Source organism: Choloepus didactylus, chromosome 4 (assembly GCF_015220235.1).
Source record: "Choloepus didactylus isolate mChoDid1 chromosome 4, mChoDid1.pri, whole genome shotgun sequence".
Classification (NCBI taxonomy): Eukaryota; Metazoa; Chordata; class Mammalia; order Pilosa; family Megalonychidae; genus Choloepus; species Choloepus didactylus.
Genome location: NC_051310.1, coordinates 106,615,398 through 106,641,550, shown reverse-complemented (window position 1 = coordinate 106,641,550; position 26,153 = coordinate 106,615,398). Strand labels below are relative to the sequence as shown.

General features: G+C 36.8%; 1 protein-coding gene across 1 annotated transcript in view; it reads right to left on the bottom strand.

Annotated features, from left to right (window-relative positions):
• Window positions 1-104: 104 nt before the first annotated feature.
• MYO9A (myosin IXA) overlaps window positions 105-26,153 on the bottom strand; it is a 434,300-nt gene continuing 408,251 nt past the window's right edge. Inside the window, 3 exon segments of the mRNA XM_037833522.1 lie at window positions 105-4,820; window positions 5,361-5,503; window positions 7,566-7,768. Coding sequence (XP_037689450.1) covers window positions 4,357-4,820; window positions 5,361-5,503; window positions 7,566-7,768 — 810 coding nt within the window. The 3' untranslated portion in view covers window positions 105-4,356.

The following is a 26,153-nucleotide window of genomic DNA, read 5'->3' as shown; positions in this document are numbered from 1 at the left end:
CTCTGCACTATGTCAATTTTGGGCTGGGTCCTGTTCTTAGAACAAATCACTACTGTTCTCGGTGTGGGAGCCAGGATGGTCAGAAAACAAACCACACATATTGCTGCTTCTGGAAGCTTTGTTCTTTAATGAGCCATGGGGTGATTTATCATCAAGCTGTTTTTGTGTAGCCATACAGTGCATATTTTGAATGACACAAACAGCACTTTATACAAATGATGTCTTGCTCCCACTCCCCCATTACCCACCCCAAAAGAAAAACCCAAAAAACAAAAAGGAAATTACAAAGTGCCTGTTAATTGCATCAGGAATGTAATTAGTTCTGTGGGTGAGATAAATCATTCTTCTCATAGAATTATTCTATTAAACAGCAAAATGATATTTCACAGGATAAATCCTTTTACAATACATACTCTTTAAAAAATTTACACTCAGCATACTTATAAATTACTTTGAATCCATTAAAATAATATAATACTAATCTGTAGCCCACATCTTTCCCACAGAAAATACAATTACTTGGTTCAAAGGGTGCAACCATTATATGAACTAAGAGGGCTGATAAATAGGCACTAAGTATGGATGGATAGCAAAGTGATAAAACCCCTTGGTGGGGCTCTTTTCAAATCCATCAACCAAGAGACCAATAAGACCTAAATAGATCCATCTCCCCAATCCTCATTTTGTGGTTACCCTGGAATACCAAATCAAACGTGGAAGTGGTTCCAGATGAAAAGTGGTTAAAAGTACTCTAGGGGCATGGAAAAGACAGGCGATTCCCACAAATACCAAGGAGTTTTTCTACTGACTCCAGCATGGTTTGGGGGGGACAGTGCTAGGGAGGTGTCACAAAATCATGGATAGACATAAGACATTTGTCAACACAGAATGATGCATGCTTGTGATAGAAAAAAAGAAAAAAAGGAGGATTATGATGAGGAGGAAGGCAGTCTAGACATTGCTTCTTTACATGATTAAAACTCTTCCAGCTTTGAACACATCCTGAGAAAACTTTCTTCCTTTTAGTTCACCAAAGTGTTTATGAAAGGAACACATTCATTAGTTACAGTTTTAAAAGGAAAAAAAAAAAGCTTACAAGCAGTAAAATGGGGCTGTAGAACCTTTCAGCATATTCTTCCATAACTTTTGATAGTGAAAACAACTTTTATTCTGATGGTATAAGGAGAGAAATCTTCACTAACCTCCCAGCAGGATAAAAGCTGTGGCAGGGTGGGGAGCTAGTATTCCATCCCATCCAAGCCAGCATCCCATCATCTGACCTCAGGTTCCTCTGTCCCTGCAAGGCTTGTATCGAGAAGGCTGTATCTCCCTTTGTGTTTTCTGAAGCCCAAAGTGGCAGAATAATTAAAATGGCAGGAAGTACAAAGTACATTTCAAAATAAGCATGTCACCTTCCCAAATCCTGGCTGTATTTGCTGTTAGAATACCAATTCACTTTGTGATTCAGAATATGACACTAAAGTTACACTTCTTTGCTTTCGTTGTGTTTTTCATGATTCTTTTGCAATTAAAGGAATAATTTGGTTTCAATGGGCAAATTTGAAAATCCAGGCTTTCTTTGGGGCTGGAAATGTATGATGTGAATAGAATGCTGTGTATTTGGGACCTTGCCTAGAGTGGGGCTGCCACTTTGCTGCCATGCAGGGATTTCCTTTGGGACTTTAGAGAGCAAAGAAACAAACCAGCAAAGGAGAACCAACCAACAGGAAGACACATATTAAGGTTAAATATCTTAATCATTAAGTGATTACATGGAGAGAACCAGTTAAGAACAGTTGGAAACAGATACAGCACTTGGTTCTGACATTTTTTTAAAGGCTATGGCTTCACCTCTTCATCAGGCAAAAATGCCGGTTACCCATGAGAACAGCTTTCTCTCCTTCAGGAGGGTCCCACATTTACTCTCCATTCTTACGATTGCACAGATCTCTCCTTCACACTGCCCTCCCCACAATCCCCAATTCTGGCAGCTTATTAAATGATCCACAAATCTAGTAATCAGAAAACAAATATTTTTTATTTAATTTTAACCAAATTCAGGTTTCAGGTCCCTGAGATAAATTATAAAGTCTCTTAACATCCATTACCTACTTCCTATAAAGTGACCTATTATTATTGAGTCATTTTTTAAACCGCCAACAAACTCATCTGGCCCAAAGAATCCACCACGATTTAGAAGGGAGAACATATTACAAAATGTGTTTCCCAGGTCATTTCTCTGGGCCAAAGAAAATCATTCAACAAGGGTAATCTCTTTTTTTTGTAAAGACTTTAACCGATGAGCTGGAGCAAGTGGAGAGCAGTAGTTATGCCCAGCAGAACACTACTCTACCAGGAATACTGAAACTCAAGACTATGCAGCCTGGTACTGGCCAGAGACGCCTGCAATCCCACCTTAACGCAGCCACATTGAAGGGTTTTCTTTTAGGAGATTCTCAGAAAGAAATTCAGATCTTTAAAATCTTAACATTACTCCTCAGGACAGCATGGACAAAGTGGCAGATGTTTGTGGGATATAAAAACCTAGTTTCAACTCACTAACCATCATCATTCTGGATATTTTTAAAAGCTTCCTTTCCCTGGTTCAATTCTGAACCAAGCCTGAGCAGAGGTAAGACTCCTGCTACCTGTAGCTGCTACACAGAATGATGTTCCATGTCTGAACCCTGGGGCTGACAACAACCTCTGAGACAGTGGGATGAGGTTCAGTGTTGTGTTAACAGGGGACTCTGCCTTAATGAAAGGCTTAACATTTAATAACTTCAAATCAAAGAGGTATGAAATGGAAGAATAACCAAAATTCAGATTACAGATGGTAAAGGCTCTTTTTCAGAACAGTGCATATGGTAGACAAAACGCATTTAGTAACTTTAAAAATAAACATTTTTCACATACTTATCTCAAGAAAGCATATCATGTTTCATTTTTCATACATTATAAATAGCAAAAACAAATGTCTAATCCCACAAATGTTAAGCTGCTTAAAATGCTGTAACTCAGGTGTATGGAGACACCCAGTGGTGAAAAATACTTATCCCTCAACACAGGGATGAGTGGCATTCATCCCTCTTCCCCCCAATCCAATCTGTCCCCGCAATCTTTGGGAAGAAATTCCATGGGAAGGAGGGAAGCAAAAAGTTAAAAAGAAATATGCATACTATACATACATATTTACAATAAACTTCAGTAACTAGAATATTAACAAAAATAGCTTCAAGTAGTCCTTGATTTTTTTTTTCATCTATTTAATACTGATAGTCTGAGGAAAAGAAAAGTTAGATGGGTCATATTAAAAACTTATTTATTTATTTATTTTTTTTTGGCAGCTTTCTATAATACTTATGCATGCAATATTGTGTATGACTATTTTGGGAGAAGTGATTAAATGGTTACATTATCTGTCTGAGTTCAGGGTGAGACCCACCAGCAGGTAAAAAGGCTCATATGTGCTCTTCAGTTCAATGTATACTAAGAAAAAAAGCCCGAATGGATTAGGATGTTAACCTCATGTTTAGGGATCACCATGTCTTCAGGACATTAAAAAAAATAAAATAAAAAATGAGAGGAACCCAATCTTAGGACCAGAGAACATGAGAATAGGAAGGCTACTGAAACTTCGGCCCATGCAGTATATTTGGTAGGAACTAACCAGGAGTTAAACCAGCATTGATCAATGACATAAAAAAACAAAATATGTGTTCTCTTCTTCATTGTATAGCCAAAAGTCTGAGACATGCTCTGATGGCTTAATGGAAACAACTGCTTTTTTACTTTCCCCAGAATATAACATGGTGTGTTTTTCAAAATGTTTAAAACAGAGGGCTCAGACTTTTTGTTATAAATACTAGGAAAAAAATTATATTCTACTCCAGCTCCTAACTATCCTCAAATGAACCCAAAGGTGTTTAGTTTCATGGTTAAGAAAGATTTATATGTTTTCTTCAAATGTCAGAAATCAGTGGGTCCTTTAAGTCCACAAGATCCTCCCCAGTCAACCCTCCACTCTGGGAAGGGGAAAGAGGGAAGGGAAGAGGAGGCAACTATAAAGACCTCCACAACTGACCAAAATCCCCAAACCCAAGATGACTCTGTTTAGTGAAATCTCAATTCAAATAGAGCAGCCAAGGCACAGCTGGCACCATCCCCAGGAGGCTTCAAAGAGGCCCTTCTACTTCTGCAGGAGGTCCAGGAATTCAGAACACAAAGTTTTAGTTATATGCTTGGGCAAGAGACAGGACCACAATTAGGATGGAAGACTATGGACAAGGTGATGAGAAAAGGCCCCAAAGATGTGTTTACCACTCTGTGGACATGTAGGGACACACATCTGCCAGTTCAGACCATAAACTCATTACTTCCAAGGAGAGCTAGCTGTTGGGTGGAGCTGCAGTCTGGGTCCACAGTTTTCCTATGGCCAGACAATTCTGTTCCCTCTGGGTTCTCTTTGGTTTTCTGGGGTGAGTTTTTCACATTCTTTAATTTTTGTTTGCCCTTTTCAGGGTTGAATGTTCCTCTGCTGATGAACTGAGGTCTGTCTTCTAGGAATCTGGTCTGACCCAATGGCCCTTCTGTTCCCAGGGCCTCACTAACTGAGGCAGCTCGGTAGAATGGAGATTTGGAATAAATTTGAAATCGTTTTCTGGTTCCATGAGAAGATGTGGTGTTAGGCAGACAAAAAGAAGAGACTGGAGAGTCCACTGAATCCAAAGAGTCATGCTGCTTTTTTAGCTGCTTTCGCAACTTGCTTGAAGGTTCAGACTTGCCATCCGCCTTCAGGGAACTAAAGGCTAAGCTTCTCTCTAAGGCAAAAAAGAGACCAAAGCTGAAATTGATAGTTCCCTCTAAAGCAAATCATCATATAATGAATAAGCCTCACTGTTCACAAGTGATATCTGCTGGGCTAAGATTTGGAGGGTCCAGGCTGACCTACTTTGTGCACAGTCATAAGTGAAGAAGAGCTCACCATCCATTTCTACATGTATCATTTCAGAATCAATCCTGAGAAAGTCTGGGGTTTGATTATGCCACGAGGAGAGGTCTACAAGAGAACTGTTGGTAAAACAACATATGTTGTGATTATTAGCTTTCCTCTATGGTAGACAGAGGAGAAAACATTAAACTACAAACAACAACAACAAAACTGAATTGCATCGATAGGTTGGTCTGAAGAAGAATTTATATGGAAGCTTTGCAAAGATCAGTATATTTCAACTCCTGAAGACTTTGTCACTTCTCATGTGAAATCAGGGTATTCTTGAGAGGGACTCTGTCAGGCTGGGAACCCTTATTGCCCCTTTGCAAAACAAATCCGGAGTCTTTGGTCTAATGTATTTATTTACCTGATTTCTCGGAGACAGCACCTTCAGGCTCAATATTCAAATTTTCAGAGCTATCGGCAGTACCAATGGAGGCCTCAGATTCAAGGGTTTCATCATCAGAGGCACGAGGTTCCAGTACAAGCATCTCAAATGTTAGCTCCTCCCTGTAAGATATAATCAGGAAATCCATTAAAATTTGATAGAAAGTGGAAGGAAGATGACAAGAAAAGGACCTTACATGAAAGTCAGTATTCTAAAGTAGCAAGGACTGTCAGATTTCTTATTGTCTCCATCCAAGATGGTGATAAGGAGCCAGTATAAGGGTACAGGCTAAAACTAGAGGCACTAAAGGACAAAATGACAGATAGCAAAGACTAGAACCAATAATAGGGTGAGGGATAGGGAAAGATGCTGCAGTTTTAAGATCTTTTGATCAAAATGAGTCCTGGACTAGAGAGTGAGGAGATTCAGGTTCTAATCTCATTTTAAACTCATTCATAAAGCATCGAGAAAGTACTTTTTCTCTCTGGACCTTACTTCCTCAATCACAAAACAAGGAGACTGAAGAGGATAATCTCTAAAATTCCTTCCATCTCAAACTATTTTCTGGGAAACTTTACTAACTACAGACTATACCCTCTACCTTGGCCATAGAGAGACCTCAAGATGAAGAAACACATGATTTTTTCTGTCCTTTGACGCTTATGCCATTCCCAGTTATAGTATTCTCTATTCCTCTTCATTATGGTCATCCACCTACTTCCCAGTCATGGCCCTTCATAATCTTGTTTTCCCACTACTGCCTGATGTCCTCTTAATCTATTTCAATCAATATCTTTGTAAAAACTCACTTCAATACTCAAGCCCCAAAGTTCCTTTATGTCTACAACTTACAACAACCTTTTCTTCCACTTTACATAAGCAGCTTTCTCCACTGGGCAGATCCTGGAACTTGTCATTACCTGGAAATATACCAGCTCTGAAACCTATACTCTACTATCGCACCAAGCCTCCTTATCCTTCCAAGTCTTCCTGCCTTCTTCATCAAGTCCCCTCCCTATCACAGTCCTTTTAGCTATACTTCCAATCTACCTGGTTTGAAATTCATGGGTAATCTTTTCAATAACAGTCTTATCATCAACTCATTGCTGCAGCAACCTCAGGCTTTACTTACACTTTTTCCTTTTTTCAGGAAAGTCTTTCTCCTTTCTAGCAAATTCCTACTCATCCTTCAATACCTCTGATACCATCTTCATCAAAGCTCAGAGATTCTCTCCTTCTTTTCATCACTCTTATAGCAAAGGGTCAGCTCCTGTTCAATATGTACCACTTAGCTTTATGATGTTGTTCACAACTTAGCCTGAGCTGCCTTTTCAGCTTGCTCAAATTCCAAAATCAATTCTGACACTTAAAAAGTACTTTAACAGCCTCATATCTTCTCATGGATCATGTTCTCAGACCTGGGATCCTGGAACTCAGAAACAAAAATCCCCTTAGTATTTAAGACTCATCATTGTCAACCAGAACTGGTACACAGTACCCTCAGGAAGGACCATGGGATGTTTACATTATCTCCAAGGTGTAATATCACGCCACCACTGTCCCAGTGATGATGGAGCTGGTCACAGGGCTTCTTAGTTGTCTCTCTTCTAAATTGCAACCCATTTCCCTACCCAGCGTCCCAGTGCCCAATAGGGTAGCTTCCTTACCCTGACCTCTAGTTGCTGGCCCCATGGCCAAACTGATCTTCGGATAACCTTTCTTTATGGAGGTGTAAACAATGCCCATTCTTGAAAGGGATTTTCTCTTAGCCTGGGAATCCCTATTCCTCCTTTGCAAAAAAATCTGTTCATTGAGGCTTACCTCTGCCCTCTTAGGACTCCAGTAGTTCATTGTGGATCTCCACTGCTATTGCCAGCTGAATCTTGGCTAAGACTGACATACCCCTTGGATACTGTGTCCTCCTCCCAATCAGCCTCTCTAGAATCACCACTGTAGCAGCATCAGTCTCCCAGATAATGGAATGTCCTCCCTCAGGTGAAAAACTTTCATACTGCTATCCTAGTACAGGCATCATGCCTTTGTCATCTCCATATCCTCTGTACCATCTGACACAGTGCTTGATGTGTAAGAGATATTTAATAAGTAAGGAAAAATAAAGAAAAGATAAAGTGAAGGAAATGAAAACAGAAATACAGATCTTTTCCCTTTCTCCTAGAAACTTACTTTTCTTTTTGTAGGTTCTCAATCTGCTCAGTCAGTACTCTCTCCTCCTGCTGCATAGCTGCTTGCTGCTGTTCTGTGATGTCAGTCTCCATGGCTGCCTCACTAGTCAAGGTCTCTTCTGGGACATCAGACATGGAGGGCAACTGAACTACTACAGGAGAGGATGGACTTGGATAGTTTCCTCGACGACTATGCCCCTTTCCCTGCAGAAAAAAATCATGTTAGAAAGTAAATTGAGTGACTGCATCAGTTTTATGTGGCCCAGTTAGGATAACAAGTGGTAGGAATAAATGTAAACATTCTGTGAGGCCTAGGACTTTTGGGGAGACACCAGCCACTGAACACATTTATCTTAAATATTTCTTGTTAGAACACTGGAAAATGGATACTCAGTGGGTGGGAGTGGAGGAACACATTGTGTACTGACAACAGATTCTTCTTTAAATCTAAGCTGCATCCATTCCTACATGTGGCCTTTTAGTTTAAAATTAATTCAAATTAAAGTAAAAATCCAGTTCTGCGATTATACTAGTTATATTTCAAGTTTTCAATAGTCACAGGTGGCTACTGGCTACCATATTTGACAGTGTAGACAGAAATCATTTCATCATCACAGAAAGTTCCATTGGCAGCAGTACTCTATAATTTTAACCTTGAGATGCACAATCTCTAGGAAGACCACAAAAATATGTCCTTAAACACAGTTTTTAGGAAAAATAATGTCATCATTTATATATTGCAGGGCAATATTGAGATTAATTATCTGCTATCTACTCAAGAAACCTCTAATTTTGAGATGAGGAGGAAAAAAATCTCATTGCTTTCTAAATTGGTTACCTTGACTATGACTCTAGCTACTTACTGGTAAATGGCAGGCTAGGTATTTCAGATTAAATCTCCTGCTAAGAACAACTGGACCAACCATAAACAAACCCGAAATATGCCTGACAGCACTGGAGAGTAAGCAAGGTAGATCAAGGAGAGGCTAGACTAGCATTTAAGGCTAAGCTAAATTCCAGAAGATGTGCCTGAGAGTCTCAGCAGAGCTTTTAACAAACTATAATAAGGGTTGGCAAATTATGGCCCATGGGTCAAATGTGTCCTAACGTCTGTTTTTTAAATAAAACTTTACTGGAATATGTTCATGCTCATTCATCCACATCTTGTCTGTGGCTGCTTTTCTACAACAATGGCAGAGATGATTGTTGTGACACAGAATGTATGGTCCACAAAGCCTAAAATATTTGTTCTCTGATCCTTTATAGAAAAAGATTGACAAGCTTTGTAGTAGAGAATAAAAGTTGGAGTCCAGACCCAGTCAAGAGTGGGGGCTAGTGTGGTGAAACCTCCCTATCTGACACTGGGATCCTGAATGTTTGCATACTAGGTGTAACAGTAAACTGAAATTATAATCCCTAAAATTGGATTAAAGTATTGCCAAATTGATAGTGCCTCAGGACCCAGCAGAAAAAATGAAAATACTCTCTGGGGGAAAGTAACATCATTCTAGGCTTCAAAATATTTTTACAAATAAATTTTCAAATAATATGTCTGAAACACAATCAAAGATAACCAAGCACATAAGCAGACAAGACAAAGTGAATGAGAACCAGTAAAACAACAGAAAATAGAAACCCTCAATGACTCCAGATATTGTGGCTACTAGACAGACTTAAAATATCCATGCTATAAGACGAGACAGACAGACATAATTGAAAAATAAGCAAAGAACTGGAAACTATAAAAAACAACACCAAATTTGAAAAAGAACCAAAGAGAAATTCTAGACAGAAATGTACCATAACCAAACTAATAAAATGAATGGAGTAAAGAGCACTTTAGATACAGAGGAAATAAGAATTAGTAGACTGGAAGTTAGGTCAGGAGAAAATATCCAGAATGAAGCACAAAGGAAAAACAGAATGGAAAAATTCAGGAAAAAGGGGAAAAAAGGGGACACAATAAAAAAGTTTACCACATGTTTAACTGGAATACCGATAGAGGAAACAGAGCCTTTGGAAGAAACATTTGAAGAGAAATTGGCAGAACATTGTAGAAAACCAATTAAAGATATCAACCTACATATTAAAGAAAAGCCTACAAAACCTAAGAAGGATAAATAAAAAGATATCCACAGCTAATGAAAACCAAAGACAAGAGAAAATCCTAAAAGCAGCTTAAAAAAAAAAAGTGACCTACAAAAAAAGGAGCAATAATAAGATTCAAATCTTGCTTCTCAACATAATCAAAGGAAGCCAGAAAACAATGGAATGATGTTTTTAATGTAGATGAAAGGAAAAAGTAACTGCCAACCTAGAATTCTATACACAGCAAAAACATCCATCAAGAATGAAAGTGAAATAAGGATATTTTCAGACAATATAATGGAGAATCTGTATCACCAGACCTGCACTAAAGGAAATAATAAAAGGCATTGGAAAATCACACAAGAATAGAAATCAGAGATGCAAGAAGAAAGGAAGAACAATGAAAATGTTAAGTATATAAGTCTAAATGAATACTGACTGCATAAAACAGGATAGTAATGAAGTGTCAGATTTTACATATACAAATAAGTAAAATAATCAACAACAGCAGCAAATAAGTCAGAAAGATGATACACACACACGCAGTCAAAGCATATTAAAGTTCTTGTATTATCTAGGAAGAGGATAAAAGTACCAATTAACATTAGATTTTGTAAGTCATATATTTATGTTGCAGTATCTAGGGTAACTACCAGAAGAATAATAAAACATTATAAACCTTCTAAAATAATAGAAGAAGAAATGGAGTAATAAAAAGTAATAAAAACAAAACAAAACAAAAGGCAAGAAAGTAAAGAAAAAGAAATATACCAGGAAAGACAAATTAAAAAGTACATAATAAAACAGTAGATTTAATATATCACTGATTACATTAAATGTAAGTAGATTAAATGCTCCAAGTAAAATGTGAAGATTATCAGACTACATTAAAAAAAGAAAACTCAATAATATGATGTTTACAAGAGATACATATATAACAGAAGAATTCAGAAAAGCTGAAAGTAAGAGGATGAGGAAAAAGATAGACCATGCAAATATACTAATCAAAAGAAAGAAAGCTGGTAAAGCTATATTAATTCCAGACAAAGCAGACTTTAAGATAAGGAGTGTTACTTGTAATAAAGGAAATTCCACAATAAAAAAAGGTTCAAATTATGAAGAAGATAAAAAATTTCCAAATTTGCATGTACCTAAGAAATGGCTTAAAAAAATTTAAAGTAATAACCTGACAGAACTGTTCACAGAAATCGACAAAGCTGTAACTGCACTGAGAGACCAAATGTGCACACAGGATCAGTTAAGATACAGATCTGAACAACCGAATTAACATATGACCTAATGGACAAGTACAGTGTTCAACAATTACAAAATACACATTATTTTAAAGCACACAAGGCAACAAATTTCCAAGGACTGAAATAATTTATTTTATCATTAAAATAAGCAAAAATAAGTTTCCTAATAGTACAATTACAAAGAGATAACTATAAACTCTCACATATTCAGAAATTAAGAAATAGACTTCTAAAAACCCATGGTCAAAAAAACAACAGCAGGGATAACCTAAGATGGTGACTAGGAGAGACAGGGCAAAAAAACACCTCCGTGAAAAATACTAGATAAAAGCCAGAAAGTGACCCAAACACCAGTTCCAGCGACGCACCAGCTGGACAAGGTCTGCTAAATCCACAGGGACCGTGCACTTGGTAAAACCAGGAGTCTGTGTTTTGAAACGAGTGAGTAAGCTTGCTGAATGTCCGGCAGCCATGCTGCGCTGTGGGGAAACTGTGGGTTGGTGTTTGGAGAGAAACTAGTTCTTTTTTTTTTTTTTTTTTTTTTTTTTCTGATTTATTTTATTATTATTATTTTTTTAATTCAGTTTTATTGAAATATATTCACAAACCATACAGTCATCCATGGTATACAATCAACTGTTCACAGTATGATCATATAGTTATGCGTTCATCACCACAATCTATTTCTGAACATTTTCCTTACATCAGAAAGAATCAGAATAAGAATAAAAAATAAAAGTGAAAAGAGAATACCCAAACCATCCCCCCATCCCACCCTATTTGTCATTTAGTTTTTACTCCCATTTTTCTACTGATTTTTTTTTCAATTTTTTAACTTTGTTTATCAAAAAATTAAAAACAAACAGGCAAACAACAACCAAAAAAACCCCACAACATTTCAAACAAAGCAATGGATTAAGGAAAACAAATAACCTAAAATAACTACTTTGCTTCCAATATGTTCCTACTATACCCCAAGAAAATTAATAAACCATGTCCAAACAGAGGAGTAAGAAAAACAAATAATCTAAAATAACTACATTGCTTCCAACATGTTCCTACCATACCCCAAGAAAATTAACAACCCCTAAGAAAACAAAGGAATAAGAGAAAAAAAAAAACCTAAAATAACTCTATTGCTTCCAACATGATCTTACTATATCCAAGAAAGTTTACAAACCATAATCATTCCTGAGCATTCCCATAACATTGAGATTACCCTCCATAGTTTATCTGTTCTTATTAGATTATCATTCCCCCTCCACTAATTGGTATCTCTAGGTCCCGTACATTCTACAGTATAAAACATTGTACATTTTTCACAGAATTCACATTAGTGGTAACATACAATATCTCTCTTTTTGTGCCTGGCTTATTTTGCTCAGCATTATGTCTTTTTTTTTTTTTTTTTTTTTAATCTTCATTTTATTGAGATATATTCATATACCATGCAGTCATACAAAACAAATCGTACTTTCGATTGTTCACAGTACCATTACATAGTTGTACATTCATCACCCAAATCAATCCCTGACACCTTCATTAGCACACACACAAGAATAACAAGAATAATAATTAGAGTGAAAAAGAGCAATTGAAGTAAAAAAGAACACTGGGTACCTTTGTCTGTTTGTTTCCTTCCCCTATTTTTCTACTCATCCATCCATAAACTAGACAAAGTGGAGTGTGGTCCTTATGGCTTTCCCAATCCCCTTGTCACCCCTCATAAGCTACATTTTTATACAACTGTCTTCGAGATTCATGGGTTCTGGGTTGTAGTTTGATAGTTTCAGGTATCCACCACCAGCTACCCCAATTCTTTAGAACCTAAAAAGGGTTGTCTAAAGTGTGCATAAGAGTGCCCACCAGAGTGACCTCTCGGCTCCTTTTGGATTCTCTCTGCCACTGAAGCTTATTTCATTTCCTTTCACATCCCCCTTTTGGTCAAGAAGATGTTCTCCGTCCCACGATGCCAGGTCTACATTCCTCCCCAGGAGTCATATTCCACGTTGCCAGGGAGATTCACTCCCCTGGGTGTCTGATCCCACGTAAGGGGGAGGGCAGTGATTTCACCTTTCAAGTTGGCTTAGCCAGAGAGAGAGGGCCACATCTGAGCAACAAAGAGGCATTCGGGAGGAGGCTCTTAGGCACAACCATAGGGAGGCCTAGCCTCTCCTTTACAGCAACCGTCTTCCCAAGGGTAAAACCTGTGGTAGAGGGCTCAACCCATCAAACCACCAGTCCCCTATGTCTGTGGTCATGTTCAGACTAGTTCTTTTTAAAAAAAAAACCCAAAAGCGGCTGCAGATATGGCAGCAAGAACTGCACAGTGAAGTGCGGCAGACAGGGCTGTGTGAACACCTCAATATCTGGTATGGAAGATAACCTTTCACACACCCACTGCTAATTGTCTCGGAGCGAGGAAGGCAGAGGTGAGCCAAAAGGGAAAATAACCATGCCCTTTGCAGCCATCTTCCCAGTTGGTTGGGAATGCTCCTGCCCGGTGCCAGAGCCACAGCCCAGACCCATGCCAAAAAACCCAGTGTGACAGGAAGTGTTTCCAGCAACATGAGCACACACCACAATACTGGGCGTGGACAATAGCCTTCCATGCACCCACAGCTAACCGTCCCAGAGCTGGAAAGACAGAGCTGTGCGAAGAGGGGGAAGTTAACGTGCCCCATTCAGCCATCCTTAGAGCAGGCTGGGAACGCACCTACATGGCCCGAAGGCCCAGAACTTCCCTTGAGGGACAGCGCACACATGTGATACAGCACAGCTTTCCCTCAGCAGAGGCCCTAGAAGGGCACAGCTTGGAAGAGGGTCCTCCCTGGAAATCCCAGGGACCATATGCTAATACCAAGGACTTGTGGGTCAGCGGCAGAGACAATCTGTGGTGAGACTGAAATGAAGGTTTAGACTCCTGCAACAGCCTTAAATCTCCAGGAACACCTGGGAGGTTTGATTATTAAAGCTGCCCTCCCTCCCTAACTGCTCAGACACACGCCCCACATTCAGGGCGGACAGCACCAACAACACACCCAAACTTGGTGCACCAATTGGATCCCACAAGGATCAGACCCCCACACACCACAAAGACAAAGTTGGGGAGAACTAACTTGAGGGGAATAGGTGACTCGCAGACACCATCTGTGGGTTAGTTAGAGAAAGTGTACGCTACCAACTGTAGATCTGACAAATTAGAGATAAGTCTGTGAATAGTCCTACATAGCCTAAAAGAACCCTATCAAGTAAAGCAAATGACAAGAGGCCAAAACAACAGAAAATCTGAAGCATATGAAAAAACCAGATGATATGGATAACTCAAACCCAAACACCCAAATCAAAAGATCATAGGAGACGCAGTACTTGGAGCAATTAATCAAAGAACTAAAGACAAACAACGAGAGCATGGCACAGGATATAAGGACACGAAGAAGAGCATGGCACAGTATATAAAGGACATGAAGAAGACCCTAGAAGAGCATAAAGAAGAAATTGCAAGAGTAAATAAAAAATTAGACGATCTTATGGAAATAAAAGAAACTGTTGACCAAATTAAAAAGATTCTGGATACTCATAGTACAAGACTAAAGGAAGCTGAACAATGAATCAGTGACTTCGAGGACCACAGAATGGAAAATGAAAGAACAAAAGAAAGAATGGGGAACAGAATTGAAAAAATTGAAATGGACCTCAGGGATATGATAGATAAAATAAAACGTCCAAATATAAGACTCATTGGTGTCCCAGAAGGGGAAGAGAAGGGTAAAGGTCTAGAAAAAGTATTCAAAGAAATTGTTGGGGAAAACTTCCCAAACCTTCTACACAATATAAACACACAAAGCATAAATGCCCAGCAAACTCCAAATAGAATAAATCCAAATAAACCCACTCCAAGACATATTCTGATCAGATTGACAAATACTGAAGAGAAGGAGCAAGTTCTGAAAGCAGCAAGAGAAAAGCAATTCACCACATACTCAGGAAACAACATTAAGACTAAGTAGTGACTACTCAGTGGCCACCATGGAGGCGAGAAGGCAGTGGCATGACATATTTAAAATTCTGAGAGAGAAATATTGCCAACCAAGAATACTTTATCTAGCAAAGTTCTCCTTCAAATTTGAGGTAGAGCTTAAATTTTTCACAGAAAAACAAAGGCTGAGAGATTTTGCCAATAAAAGACCTGCCCTACTTCAGCTACTAAAGGGAGCCCTACCAACAGAGAGACAAAGAAAGGAGAGAGAGATATAGAGAAAGGTTCAGTACTAAAGAGATTCAATATTGGTTCATTAAAGGTCAGTAAGAGAGAGAGGGAAAAAATATATCTGACAAACATAAACCAAAGGATAGGATGGCTGATTCAAGAAATGCTTTCACAGTAATAACGTTGAATGTAAATGGATTAAACTCCCCAATTAAAAGATAAAGATTGGCAGAATGGATCAAAAAACAGGAACCATCAATATGTTGCATGCAAGAGACTCATTTTAGACACAGGGACACAAAGAAATTGAAAGTGAAAGGATGGAAAAAAATATTTCATGCAAGCTACAGCCAAAAGAAAGCAGAGTAGCAATATTAATCTCAGATAAAATAGACTTCAAATGCAAGGATGTTATGAGAGACAAAGAAGCCCACTACATACTAATAAAAGGGGCAATTCAACAAGAAGTAACAATCTTAAATGTTTATACACCCAATCGTGGAGCCACAAAATACACGAGACAAACACTGGCAAAACTAAAGGAAGCAATGGATGTTTCCACAATTGTGGGAGACTTCAACACATCACTCTCTCCTATAGATAGATCAACCAGACAGAAAACCAATAATGAAATTAAAAACCTGAACAATCTGATAAATGAATTTGATTTAACAGACATATATGGAACATTACATCCCAAATCACCAGGATACACATTCTTCTCTAGTGATCACAGAACTTTCTCCAGAATAGACTATAGGCTGGACATAAAACAAGCCTCAATAAATTTGAAAAAATTGAAATGATTCAAAGCACATTCTCCGATCACAATGGAATACAATTAGAAGTCAATAACCATCAGAGACTTAGAAAATTCACAAACACCTGGAGGTTAAAAATGAGGGGGAGATGAAAACATTCGCAGATAATCAAAAGCTGAGGGACTTCATCACCAGTAGATCAGTCCTATAAGAAGCGTTAAAGGGAATTGTGCAGGTTGAAAGGAAGAGACACTAAACAATTGTCTGAAACCACATGAGGAAATAAAGATTTCCAGTAAAGATCACATGGTAAATATAAATACCAATATGACTCTATTTTTGATTTGTAACTCCACTATTTACTTCCTACAGAATCTAAAATACATAAAGTGTAATGATAAATCAGCAGTTTTGGACTCAGTGTAAAATATGTAATTTTTGACAGGAACTACATAATGGTGGGGGAAGTTAAGTTGGTATCAAAGAAAACAAGATTGTTATAGATTCAGGATGTTAAATTTAAGCCCCACAGTAAACACAAAGAAAGTATCAGAGAATATGATCATAGAGATGAAGAGTATGGGTTATGAGAAGTGGGAGAAGGGGCAATGGGGAGTTAATAAGAAATGAGTGTAGGGTTTCTGTTTGGGGTGAAGGGAAATTTCTAGTAACGGATGGTGGGAAGGTGATGGCATTGTAACATTATGAATGTCATTAATCCCATTAAATGGAATGCTTGGGAGGGGTTGGAATGGGAAGAGTTAAGCTGTATATATGTTTCCACAATTGAAAAACAAAAAAGGCAGTCTAAATAATGACAATTAAATGCCATTTATGATCCTGGATGAGATCTAAGAATAGAGGAGAAAAGGCTCAAAAGGACACAACTGGGACGTAAGGAAAAAATGAAATATAGAATGTAAGCTTTAGATCAATGTTAAATTTCTTGAACTTCTTAAATACACTTAATGTGATTACCTAAATATTCTTGTTCATAGGAAATGTATATGTAAATTATATTATTTGTTCAAGGATGTGTGCAACTTGCTCTCATATGTTCAGAAGACAGAGCAATAGATGATGGATGATAGATAGAGAGGGAGAGAAAGAAAGAAATGGTAAAGTGACAAAATATTAAAGTTGGTAGATCTGGGTATCGGTGGAGGGGGGTTGGGGTATGCTGGAGTTCTGTGTACGCGGTTTGTATTATTTTTGCAATGTCCTATAAGTTTGAATTTATTTCAAAATAAAAAGTAAAACAAACAAACAAAAAAACAGCAAAAAGATCAACACAAAAAAACAAAACCCCATGGTCAAAGAAAAAAAATCACAATGGAAATTAGAAAATATTTTGAGCTAAATTATAATATCAAAACCTGTGGGATATAAGGTAAACTCTGCCTACCTACAGAAAAACTTGTAGTCTTAAATGTATATATCAGAAAAGAAAAAAGGTTAAAAATTAAAGACATAAGAAACTATTTTAGGAAAATAGATAACAAACAACAAAATAAACCCAAGCAACAAAAAAAAGAAATGAAGAACTAACAAACATTAGAAAAAAGGAAACCAAAGACAAAACATGGTTTTTTAAAAAGGCTAATAAAATTTATAAAATCCTGGTAAGACAGATAAAGATAATAACGGAGGAGGTGCAAATAACCAATGGCAGGAATAAAAAAGGGGCATCCCTTCAAATCTTGTAGACATGAAGAGGATACAAGGATATTATGAACAACTTTATGCCAATAAGTCTGAAATTTTAGACAATGTGAAAAAATTTCTATCTACAAAAATCCAATAATGAATACTGCCAAAGAAGAAAGAGAAAATCTGAATAATCTTATATTTAATTAAGAAACTGAATCCATAATCAAAACCATCCTAGAGAGGAAACTCTAGGCCTAGATGGTTTTCCTGGCAAACAAGAATAAATAACACAAATTTCACACAAATTCTTCCGCAGAATTAAAAAAGGATGATTCTTCAACCTGTCTTAAAAAGCCAACATAATCTTGATGCCAAAACATGACAAGGACGTTAAATGGAACTATTAACAAGGCAACTGTACTCATAAATGCATATGCAAACACCCTAAACAACATGCTACAAAGTGAATCAAGCAATATATAAAAAAGAATAATATCTTACAAATAAGTTGGATTTATTACAGTACTATAATGATGGCATAACATTAGAAATTCAGTGTAATATGTCACATCAATAAAATTAAGTCTCTTAAACATCAATACATGCAATAAAAGCATTTCATAAAATTTAACATTAAATCACATTAATAATTCTTAGAAAACCAGAAATAGAAGGAAATATACTTAATCTCATTAATATCTTCAAAAAATCTATAGTAAACTTCAGATTTAATGGTAAAAGGTTGGAAGCTTTCCCTTTTAGTTTAGGAAGATGCCAAGAATGATCGCTACACCACCACTTCTACATTGTACTAGAGGTTCTAGCTAATTCAAGAAAAAGAAATAAAAGAGATAAGGACAAAAATGAAGTTATCATTATTCCTGAATGATATGACTATAAAGGTAAGAAATCCAAAGGAATCCACAGAAAAATTATTAGAATAAGTGAGTTCAGCAAGGTCATAAATACCATAATCATTTGTATTTTTACATAACAAGAAACAAGCAGAGAACAAAAATTTTAAAAATTATACCATTTTAGGACCGTATAAACAAATAATAAATTCCTACCAATAATTCAAACTAAAGATGAGTAAGATCTCTACACACAAAACTATAAAATACTTTTGAGAGGCATTAATGACCTACCTAAATGAATGGAGAAATGTATCATGTTCATGAATGGGAAGAATACACATTGTAAAAATGTCAAATTGAATGGAATCTCAATAAAAATGCCAAGAGAATTTTTGTGAAGCTGATTCTGTAATTTATATGAAAATTTAAAGAGCCATAAATAGACAAACTATTGAAGAGAAACATAGGATGCCTTGTTCTACCAATATCATTTTTAGAAAGCTATAATATTAAAATAGTGTGCAAAGTTAGTGAAAACAGAGAACCCAGAAATGGATCCATGCCTTATATATTTAGAGACTCTTAATTTTAACAAAAGTGGGTCTGCAGGGTACCATGGAGAGGATGCTCTTTCAATAATGGTGCTGGAACAACTGGGTATTCATGTGGAAATATAAAAACTTGACCACTCCTTACAGTACCCCATATATAAAAATTGTTTTCAGACAGACTGTATACCTAAATATGAAAGGGAAAACCATAAAGCTTTTAGAAGATAAACAGTACCTTCATAACCTCATGTAGAAATTGACCCAAAAAGTACTAGCCATATAGGCAAAGACTGATAAATTAGACCACCTTAAAATTAAGAACTTCTGTTTTTCAAAAAATACCTTTAAGGGAGTGTGCCAATTTGGATGTGTTGTGTCCCCCCAAATGTCATTATCTTTGATGTAATCTTGTGTGGGCAGACCTATCAGTGTTAATTAATTGTAATTCTTTGAGTTTTTCCATGGAGATGTGCCCCACCCAACTGTGGGTGATGACTCTGATTGGATAATTTCTATGGAGGTGTTGGCCCACCCATTCAGGGTGGGTCTGAATTAAATTACGGGAGCCCTATATAAGCTCAGACAGAAGCAGCAAGCTTGCTACAGCCAAGAGGGACACTATGAAGACAGCACAGGAACTGCAGATGAAAGACAGTTTGAAGACAGCCGTTGAAAGCAGACTCTTCCTCCAGAGAAGCTGAGAGAGGACAAATATCCCAAGTGTAACTAAGAGTGACATTTTTGAGGAACTGCAGCCTAGAGAGGAACGTCCTGAGAGAAAGCCATTTTGAAACCAGAACTTTGGAGGAGACACCAGCCATGTGCCTTCCCAGATAAAAGAGGTCTTCCAGACACCATTGGCCAACCTCCAGTGAAGGTACCCGATTGCTAATGTGTTTACCTTGGACACTTTATGGCCTTAAGACTGTAACTGTGTAACCAAATAAATCCCTTTTTATAAAAGCCAATCCATCTCTGGTGTTTTGCATTCTGGCAGCATTAGCAAACTAGAACAGAGAGTAAAAAGGTAAACCAAAGAGTGGAAGAAGATATTTGCAATAGAAGTAACCAATATAGGCTTCCATTCAGAATGCATAAAAAAACTCCTCCAGCCACCAGTAAAAGGCAAACAATCCATATAGGAAAATGGGCACGATTTTTGAATAGGTCCTTCACAAAAGAGGATAATCAAAGGCTCAGTATGCTTATGAAAAATTGCTTAAGTATATTGTACCTTAATGCAAATTAAAGCCATAATTGCATACTCATTGGAATAGCTTAAATTAAGGAATCTGACAAAAGAAATGCAGGGGAGAATGTGGAGCAACTGGGAATGCCCATACACTGCTAGTGTAGCACAACCATTTTGGGAAAAAGTTTGGCATTCTCTACTAAAGTTGGAGAGATGCATATCCCATGACTCAGCAACTCCACTCCTACATATATCCTCCAAAATGCAGGTACATTTCTATCAAAAATACATTTATAAGAACATTCACAGCACTATTATTCATAATTCCCCCAAACACAACTCAAAATGTCTGTCAACACTAGAATGGATAAATTATGGTATACAATACACTGGAATACTATATAGTAACAAAACTGAGCTACAACTAACACAATATGGATAAGGCTTATACATAATGTTTAGTGAAATAAGTCAGATACAAAATAATACATGTTTTATAGTCTCATTTATATAAACTTCAAAGCTAGGCAGAACAAAACTATAGTGCAGAGGAATACATACTTTAGTGGCAAAACAAAGAAAATGGAAGAAGTGATTGACATGAAAATTAGGTTACTGCTTACCTTTGGGGTTGGGGTAGAGGATTGTAACTGGAAAGGGAAAGAGAAGAGCTTTTGGGGGTGCTGGCAATGTCCACCAAAGGGTGGTATGTGGATGTTCACTTTATAGTAATTCATTATGCTGTACATTAATGTTTCTGTACTTTTCCATACGTGTCGCACTCCACAATAAAAAAATATTTTTAAAGAATTCTTTCAAAGTTAGCCATTTATTCAAATATCCTAATATCCTTTGAAGAGAATGTGATAATAAACTGAGAGATTTCTGATTTGATTTTGGGAAGAAAGAAGGGAGATATACTATCTCAAAAACAGAAATCCCAACCTACTCCTGGTGATGAGGTGAAGGTTGGAAGGTTGTTTAAAAAGCAGTCAGGCTAACTCATTCAAAGCTAAAACAAGCAAAGGGATGAAAATCAGGGTTACTGGATTGCTGCTCCACTTTAAGTTCTAAGATCAAGAAGTAAAGAATATATTAAGAAAACGTCTCTCAAAAAGAAGATTGGTCTGCAAATTTAACAACGGATGGCACAGGAAAAGATGCCAACTATGTGTGTGTGTGTGTGTGTGTGTATGTATATATAGATTTATATATATTAAAACTATGGAATGGAGGCAGAGAACAAGGTTTTGGAGTTAGTATCAATCCAGTGCTAAAGTTGATTGTAACAGGTCAGTACCATGTTTTAAATTCCAGGATGTCTTTCTAGTCCATTTGATCTTTACTGCTATAGGCAAGCCAAATGAATTACTAAAACTTAGTATGATACAAAAGCTCCAGGAGCTGGAAAAAGCTGAGCTTATTTCTAGTATCCACTTCCCAGTGTTCAATAAAAGGGTTGTCTTTGTTCAATGTTTATATCATCACCTATCATATTGTGTTAAGAACAGGACATAAACTTGTGTACCACAGAATTAAAAAATGAATAGCATGATTGTTCTTAAACCCATAACTTCTCTAATAAAGAAAAAATTAAGTGGAAAAAATAGTAAAAAATAGTAGAATGTGCAAGCACACCCAATTATTAATAGTTTCCTCTGAATGGTAGGATTAGGAATAATGTCCTTTATCCTCCATATTTTTCTATACCTTTCAATTTTTTCACAATAAGCATTAATTTTATAATTTTCAAAATGGACTTTTTTTTCAGATCCATGTTCACTGCACATTCTCTTTCAGTGGTCTTACCCATAAATGCTTTTGTACCATCAGAACAAATGTTAACAGTGAAAAGACAAATATTTTCTATCACAAAAATAGATTTGACCTCGCAGAACCTGTGAAAAGTGTGTACAACCCTTTGAGAAGTGATTTATAGTCTTTTGTTCATTTTTCATTGTGTAGGTGGTCTTTCACCGATTTAATCATGGGGACTGCTCTTTGTTAAGGAAAATCAGGCTATGTAATATGAGTTCCAAATATTTTCACTCCTTTAAGTGAGGAAGTGGCATTTTCTTCTTAAAAACTATGTTTTTAGAGTTATTTTTTAAATGGCATTTTAAAAATGATTAAAAAAATCCTCTGAATTGTATAATAAGCAACTCAGGAACCATGGACTTGGTGAACGAATTAATTTAATCACACTTAGCAGCTTCTTTCTCTCTGGCTCCTTGTTTTAAGTTTCTATTTTCTGGAGGTTAAGTGTTCTTTAGTTTCTTGGTTAGCCACTTGGGCCTGTTTTCCTTTTGTTCTCTTCTCCCTTTTTGGTTGTACTTTCTTTTCCCCCTTAAAATTTATCTATTTCTGCCATTTTTTTGGCTTGGTTTCAACTTTTGCAGGAATAGGGTTAATTGATAATCTTGCTGATTTCCTCTTGGGATCCATAATTGCCTTTCAGCTGAAATGATCTTCCTTTTGGGCTTCTTGGCAGTGTTAGGAAAAAGGTAAGGTGCTTGAGTTCCTGCAGGCAACAGCATAGTGAGAAGCTAAACAAAGCTAGACTACCTACACTTTACTTGTAGTACATTTACTTTTTACAATCTTTGATTCATTTGGATCAACTTTTTCTTCCCTGACATGGCTATCCATTTCTCCCACACCATTTACTAAATGATAAGCCCTTGAAATGCCACTCACTTTTGTTTTATAACCGTTTGTTATTTTTCTTCATTAGGATTTTTCTAGTTATACTGCTTCCTTATTTCCTTCTTACGAATTTTAGTATCAATTTGTCAAGGTCCTCTCCCCAAGAAAATTATTTTACTATTCTTACTGAGATCACATTTGTAGGTAAGGGGTTACAAAACTCTTTCCCCTTCTGTATAAGAATTTGATAGTCAACTTTCTAGCTCAGGATCCCCGGACACTTGGTAAAGGTAATAAGTAAATGATGTTACAAGGTGACAGTCCCTCTGGTAAAAATCACCCTGAGGCAGTAAATTGCACCTGAACAAGAAGGAACTATAAATAAATTAGAAAGGCCTGGTAGGAAGTCATATATTTGGACTTCCCTGAATGTGGAGTCTGTTGCAATTGGAGATATCCTTTGTAGGGACCCTGAGAACCATGTCTACAGATTTATTACAGGAGATACCGACTCCTGTGGGGGACATGAACTTCTAAGGCAGAATGTTTCCTGCACACACTGGATGTGATCTTTTCTTCTTGCAATGAGCTGTCACCTGTGAGGCCTAATGTAACTCCCTGATGGCTGTATAGCAGCATGAACTGCTGCAACGTCTTGGCAAAAGGGGAAGACCTTATACTATCTGCTGGCATGCTGTGTTTCTTGTCCCATATTCTTTAAAGCAATTTTGATGCTAAGTGCAGTCTGAAGAATCTGAACATTTAGCTGAGCCTAAGAAGAGCTACCTCTCTTTTGCATCCTGGTGGGCACTGGGACAATAAATGAATAGATTAATTTAGTAAGAAATGACACCTTTATAAAATTGTTTTCCTTTCCAAATGCATTTGTTCAGTCTTCTTTTATAACCCTTATGGTTTTAACACTTGCTTGGTATAAATCTTCCACATTTCTTACGTGCATTTCTTGGGATTATGTTGTTAGCAAAATTCCTCTATGAAACTGTGTCTTATGTTTTCATGGGAGGAAGCCCTTAGACAAACTTCTCTATTTCTTCTTTGGCAATTCATCTGTTTATATTCTCTTTTATTTTTCTGGAGGCAATTTTGGTAAAATATATTGTCCTAGAAAATTGTTCACCTTCAAATTTATCTCAGAGTTGAAAAAAGTTGTAGTAGGCCCCTTGATTATCCTCTCCTCTTGGTATCCAATTCCTTGTATAGCCCCCTTCCACAATGAAGAGGACTGACCTGTGTGTTACTGTAGAAATGACGGAGTTTGGCTTTTAAGGCTAGGGTATAAAAGACACTCTGGCTTCCACCTTGCTCTCTCTTGGATCACCTGCTCTGGAAGAAGCCAGTCACCATATTGTTTAGACACTCAAGCAGTGCAATGGAGAGGTCCATGTGGTGAGGAACTAAAGCCTCCTGCCAAAAGTAAGCATCAACAAGGCAGGAAAATGAACAGGCCATCTTAAATGCAAACGCTACAGCCCCAGTAAAGCTCTCAAATAACTGCAGCCTCAGCCAACATCTTAACTACAAGCTCAGAAGAGACCCTGCCAGAACCATCCAGATTAGGCTACTACTGAATTCCAGACCCATAAAAACTGTTGAGATTATAAATGTTTATTGTTACTTTAAGCTGTTAAGATTTTGAGTAATTTGTTATACAGCAATGGCTAATACAAAAGTAGTCTTCAGATTCTTAATTTCCACAGTTACCCATTGTTACTTTAAGCTGTTAAGATTTTGGATAATTTGTTATACAGCAATGGCTGATACAACAGTAGTCTCGGGATTCTTAATTTCCACAGTTACCCATAATAATTTCTCCCTTATTTGTGAATTTGTGTCTTCTCCATTTTTTCTTAATTAGCTATTGATTTGTTTTGAAAGAATCAACTTCCTTATTTCTTAGTTTTACCATTTAAAAAAATGTTTTCTAATTTATTTCCTGCTTTTATCTTTAGTATTTTCTTTCTTTTGCTTTCCTTAAGTTTATTTTCTTGTTTCATGCTAACGTTTTGATTTAGGTGATTAATTAATTTCCATTTTTTCTTGTTTATAAATTTTTAAGGAAATAAAAATTTCTTTGAACACTGTTTTCGCTATATCCCACAGACTCAGATATGTAGTGCTTTTATTTTATTAAAAATTTTTATTTTAGTAACAAATATAAAACCTAAAATTTTTCCTTTTAACCACATTCAGATATAGAATTCAGTGTGTTTACATCAATGTTGTGCAAACTCCACCATCATTCAAGCAGTGTTTTTATTTTTTAGTTACTCAATAATTTCAGTTTAGATTTCCTCTTTGCCATTGAGAATTTTCTCATAGCTTGATTTTTGAGAAAATTCCATGGGCAGCCAGAAATTACATACTTTCTTTTTGAGGGTACAGAATTACATGTATATACATATTAGATCAACTTTATAACTATGTTCTTCAGGTGGATTCACTTTAAACTACCTTTTTCTAGGACCAGTTATACCCTAAAAATGAAGGCATTCTATGGTTAAAAATAAAGCTCTCTTTCATCCCTTGGCAGCTGGCCCTGTAATCTGAGGATATTCTTCACATATACTTATTCAGAACCTTGAAGGAGACCAAGGAGAAAATTTTTATTTTATGGTTGAAAAATGTAACTAACATCAGTTCCCATCCCCTCTCATAAATATAAAATAAGATATAAAGCATCAAAACTTATAATAACTGCTAACTATAATAAGAGACTATGTGAGTCCTGGCTCACCCTCCAGGCTCTATAGTGCTAATGTCTCAGTATGACTCAAAACCAAGAATATTTTGGTTTTAACTTAAGGCCTCTCTTATGCAAAATTACATATCTAAGTTTCTATCCATTCTGAACTACACAGCTTTTCCCAGAATTAAACCTTATATACTTTTCTTCCTCTACCTGATTACTTCCCTTAAGATAAAGAAAGGTAGCTTATCACTTTCTCTACAGCCTTTTCCAGTGGCCTCAGGCAGAATGAAGTATTTCCTTGGTATTCTCACCACACCAGGTACATATCCATCAGTCGATCCATGCATTGAGCCATTCATCTATCCATCTCTACTTTCAGGATATGCTTTCTAACATTCAGAAATTCAGCCATCTAATCGTGTAGATTTGCCATCCTTTGGCTGAAGAAATCTATAGATGATTCTATTATTTACTTTTTCTAAGGATGATACTCTGGAACAGAAAACTTTAATTATTTGATTTGGGTCAGCATTCTTTCAGATCAGTCCATACACAGGCTTCCTAGACTGTTTATTGGGAATCAAATGCTTTAATGTGGGTGATCAAAGTGCACATCCCCTCTTTGAGGTAATCCTCAGTTGGGCCTAACATTTCAATTTTTTTTCAAA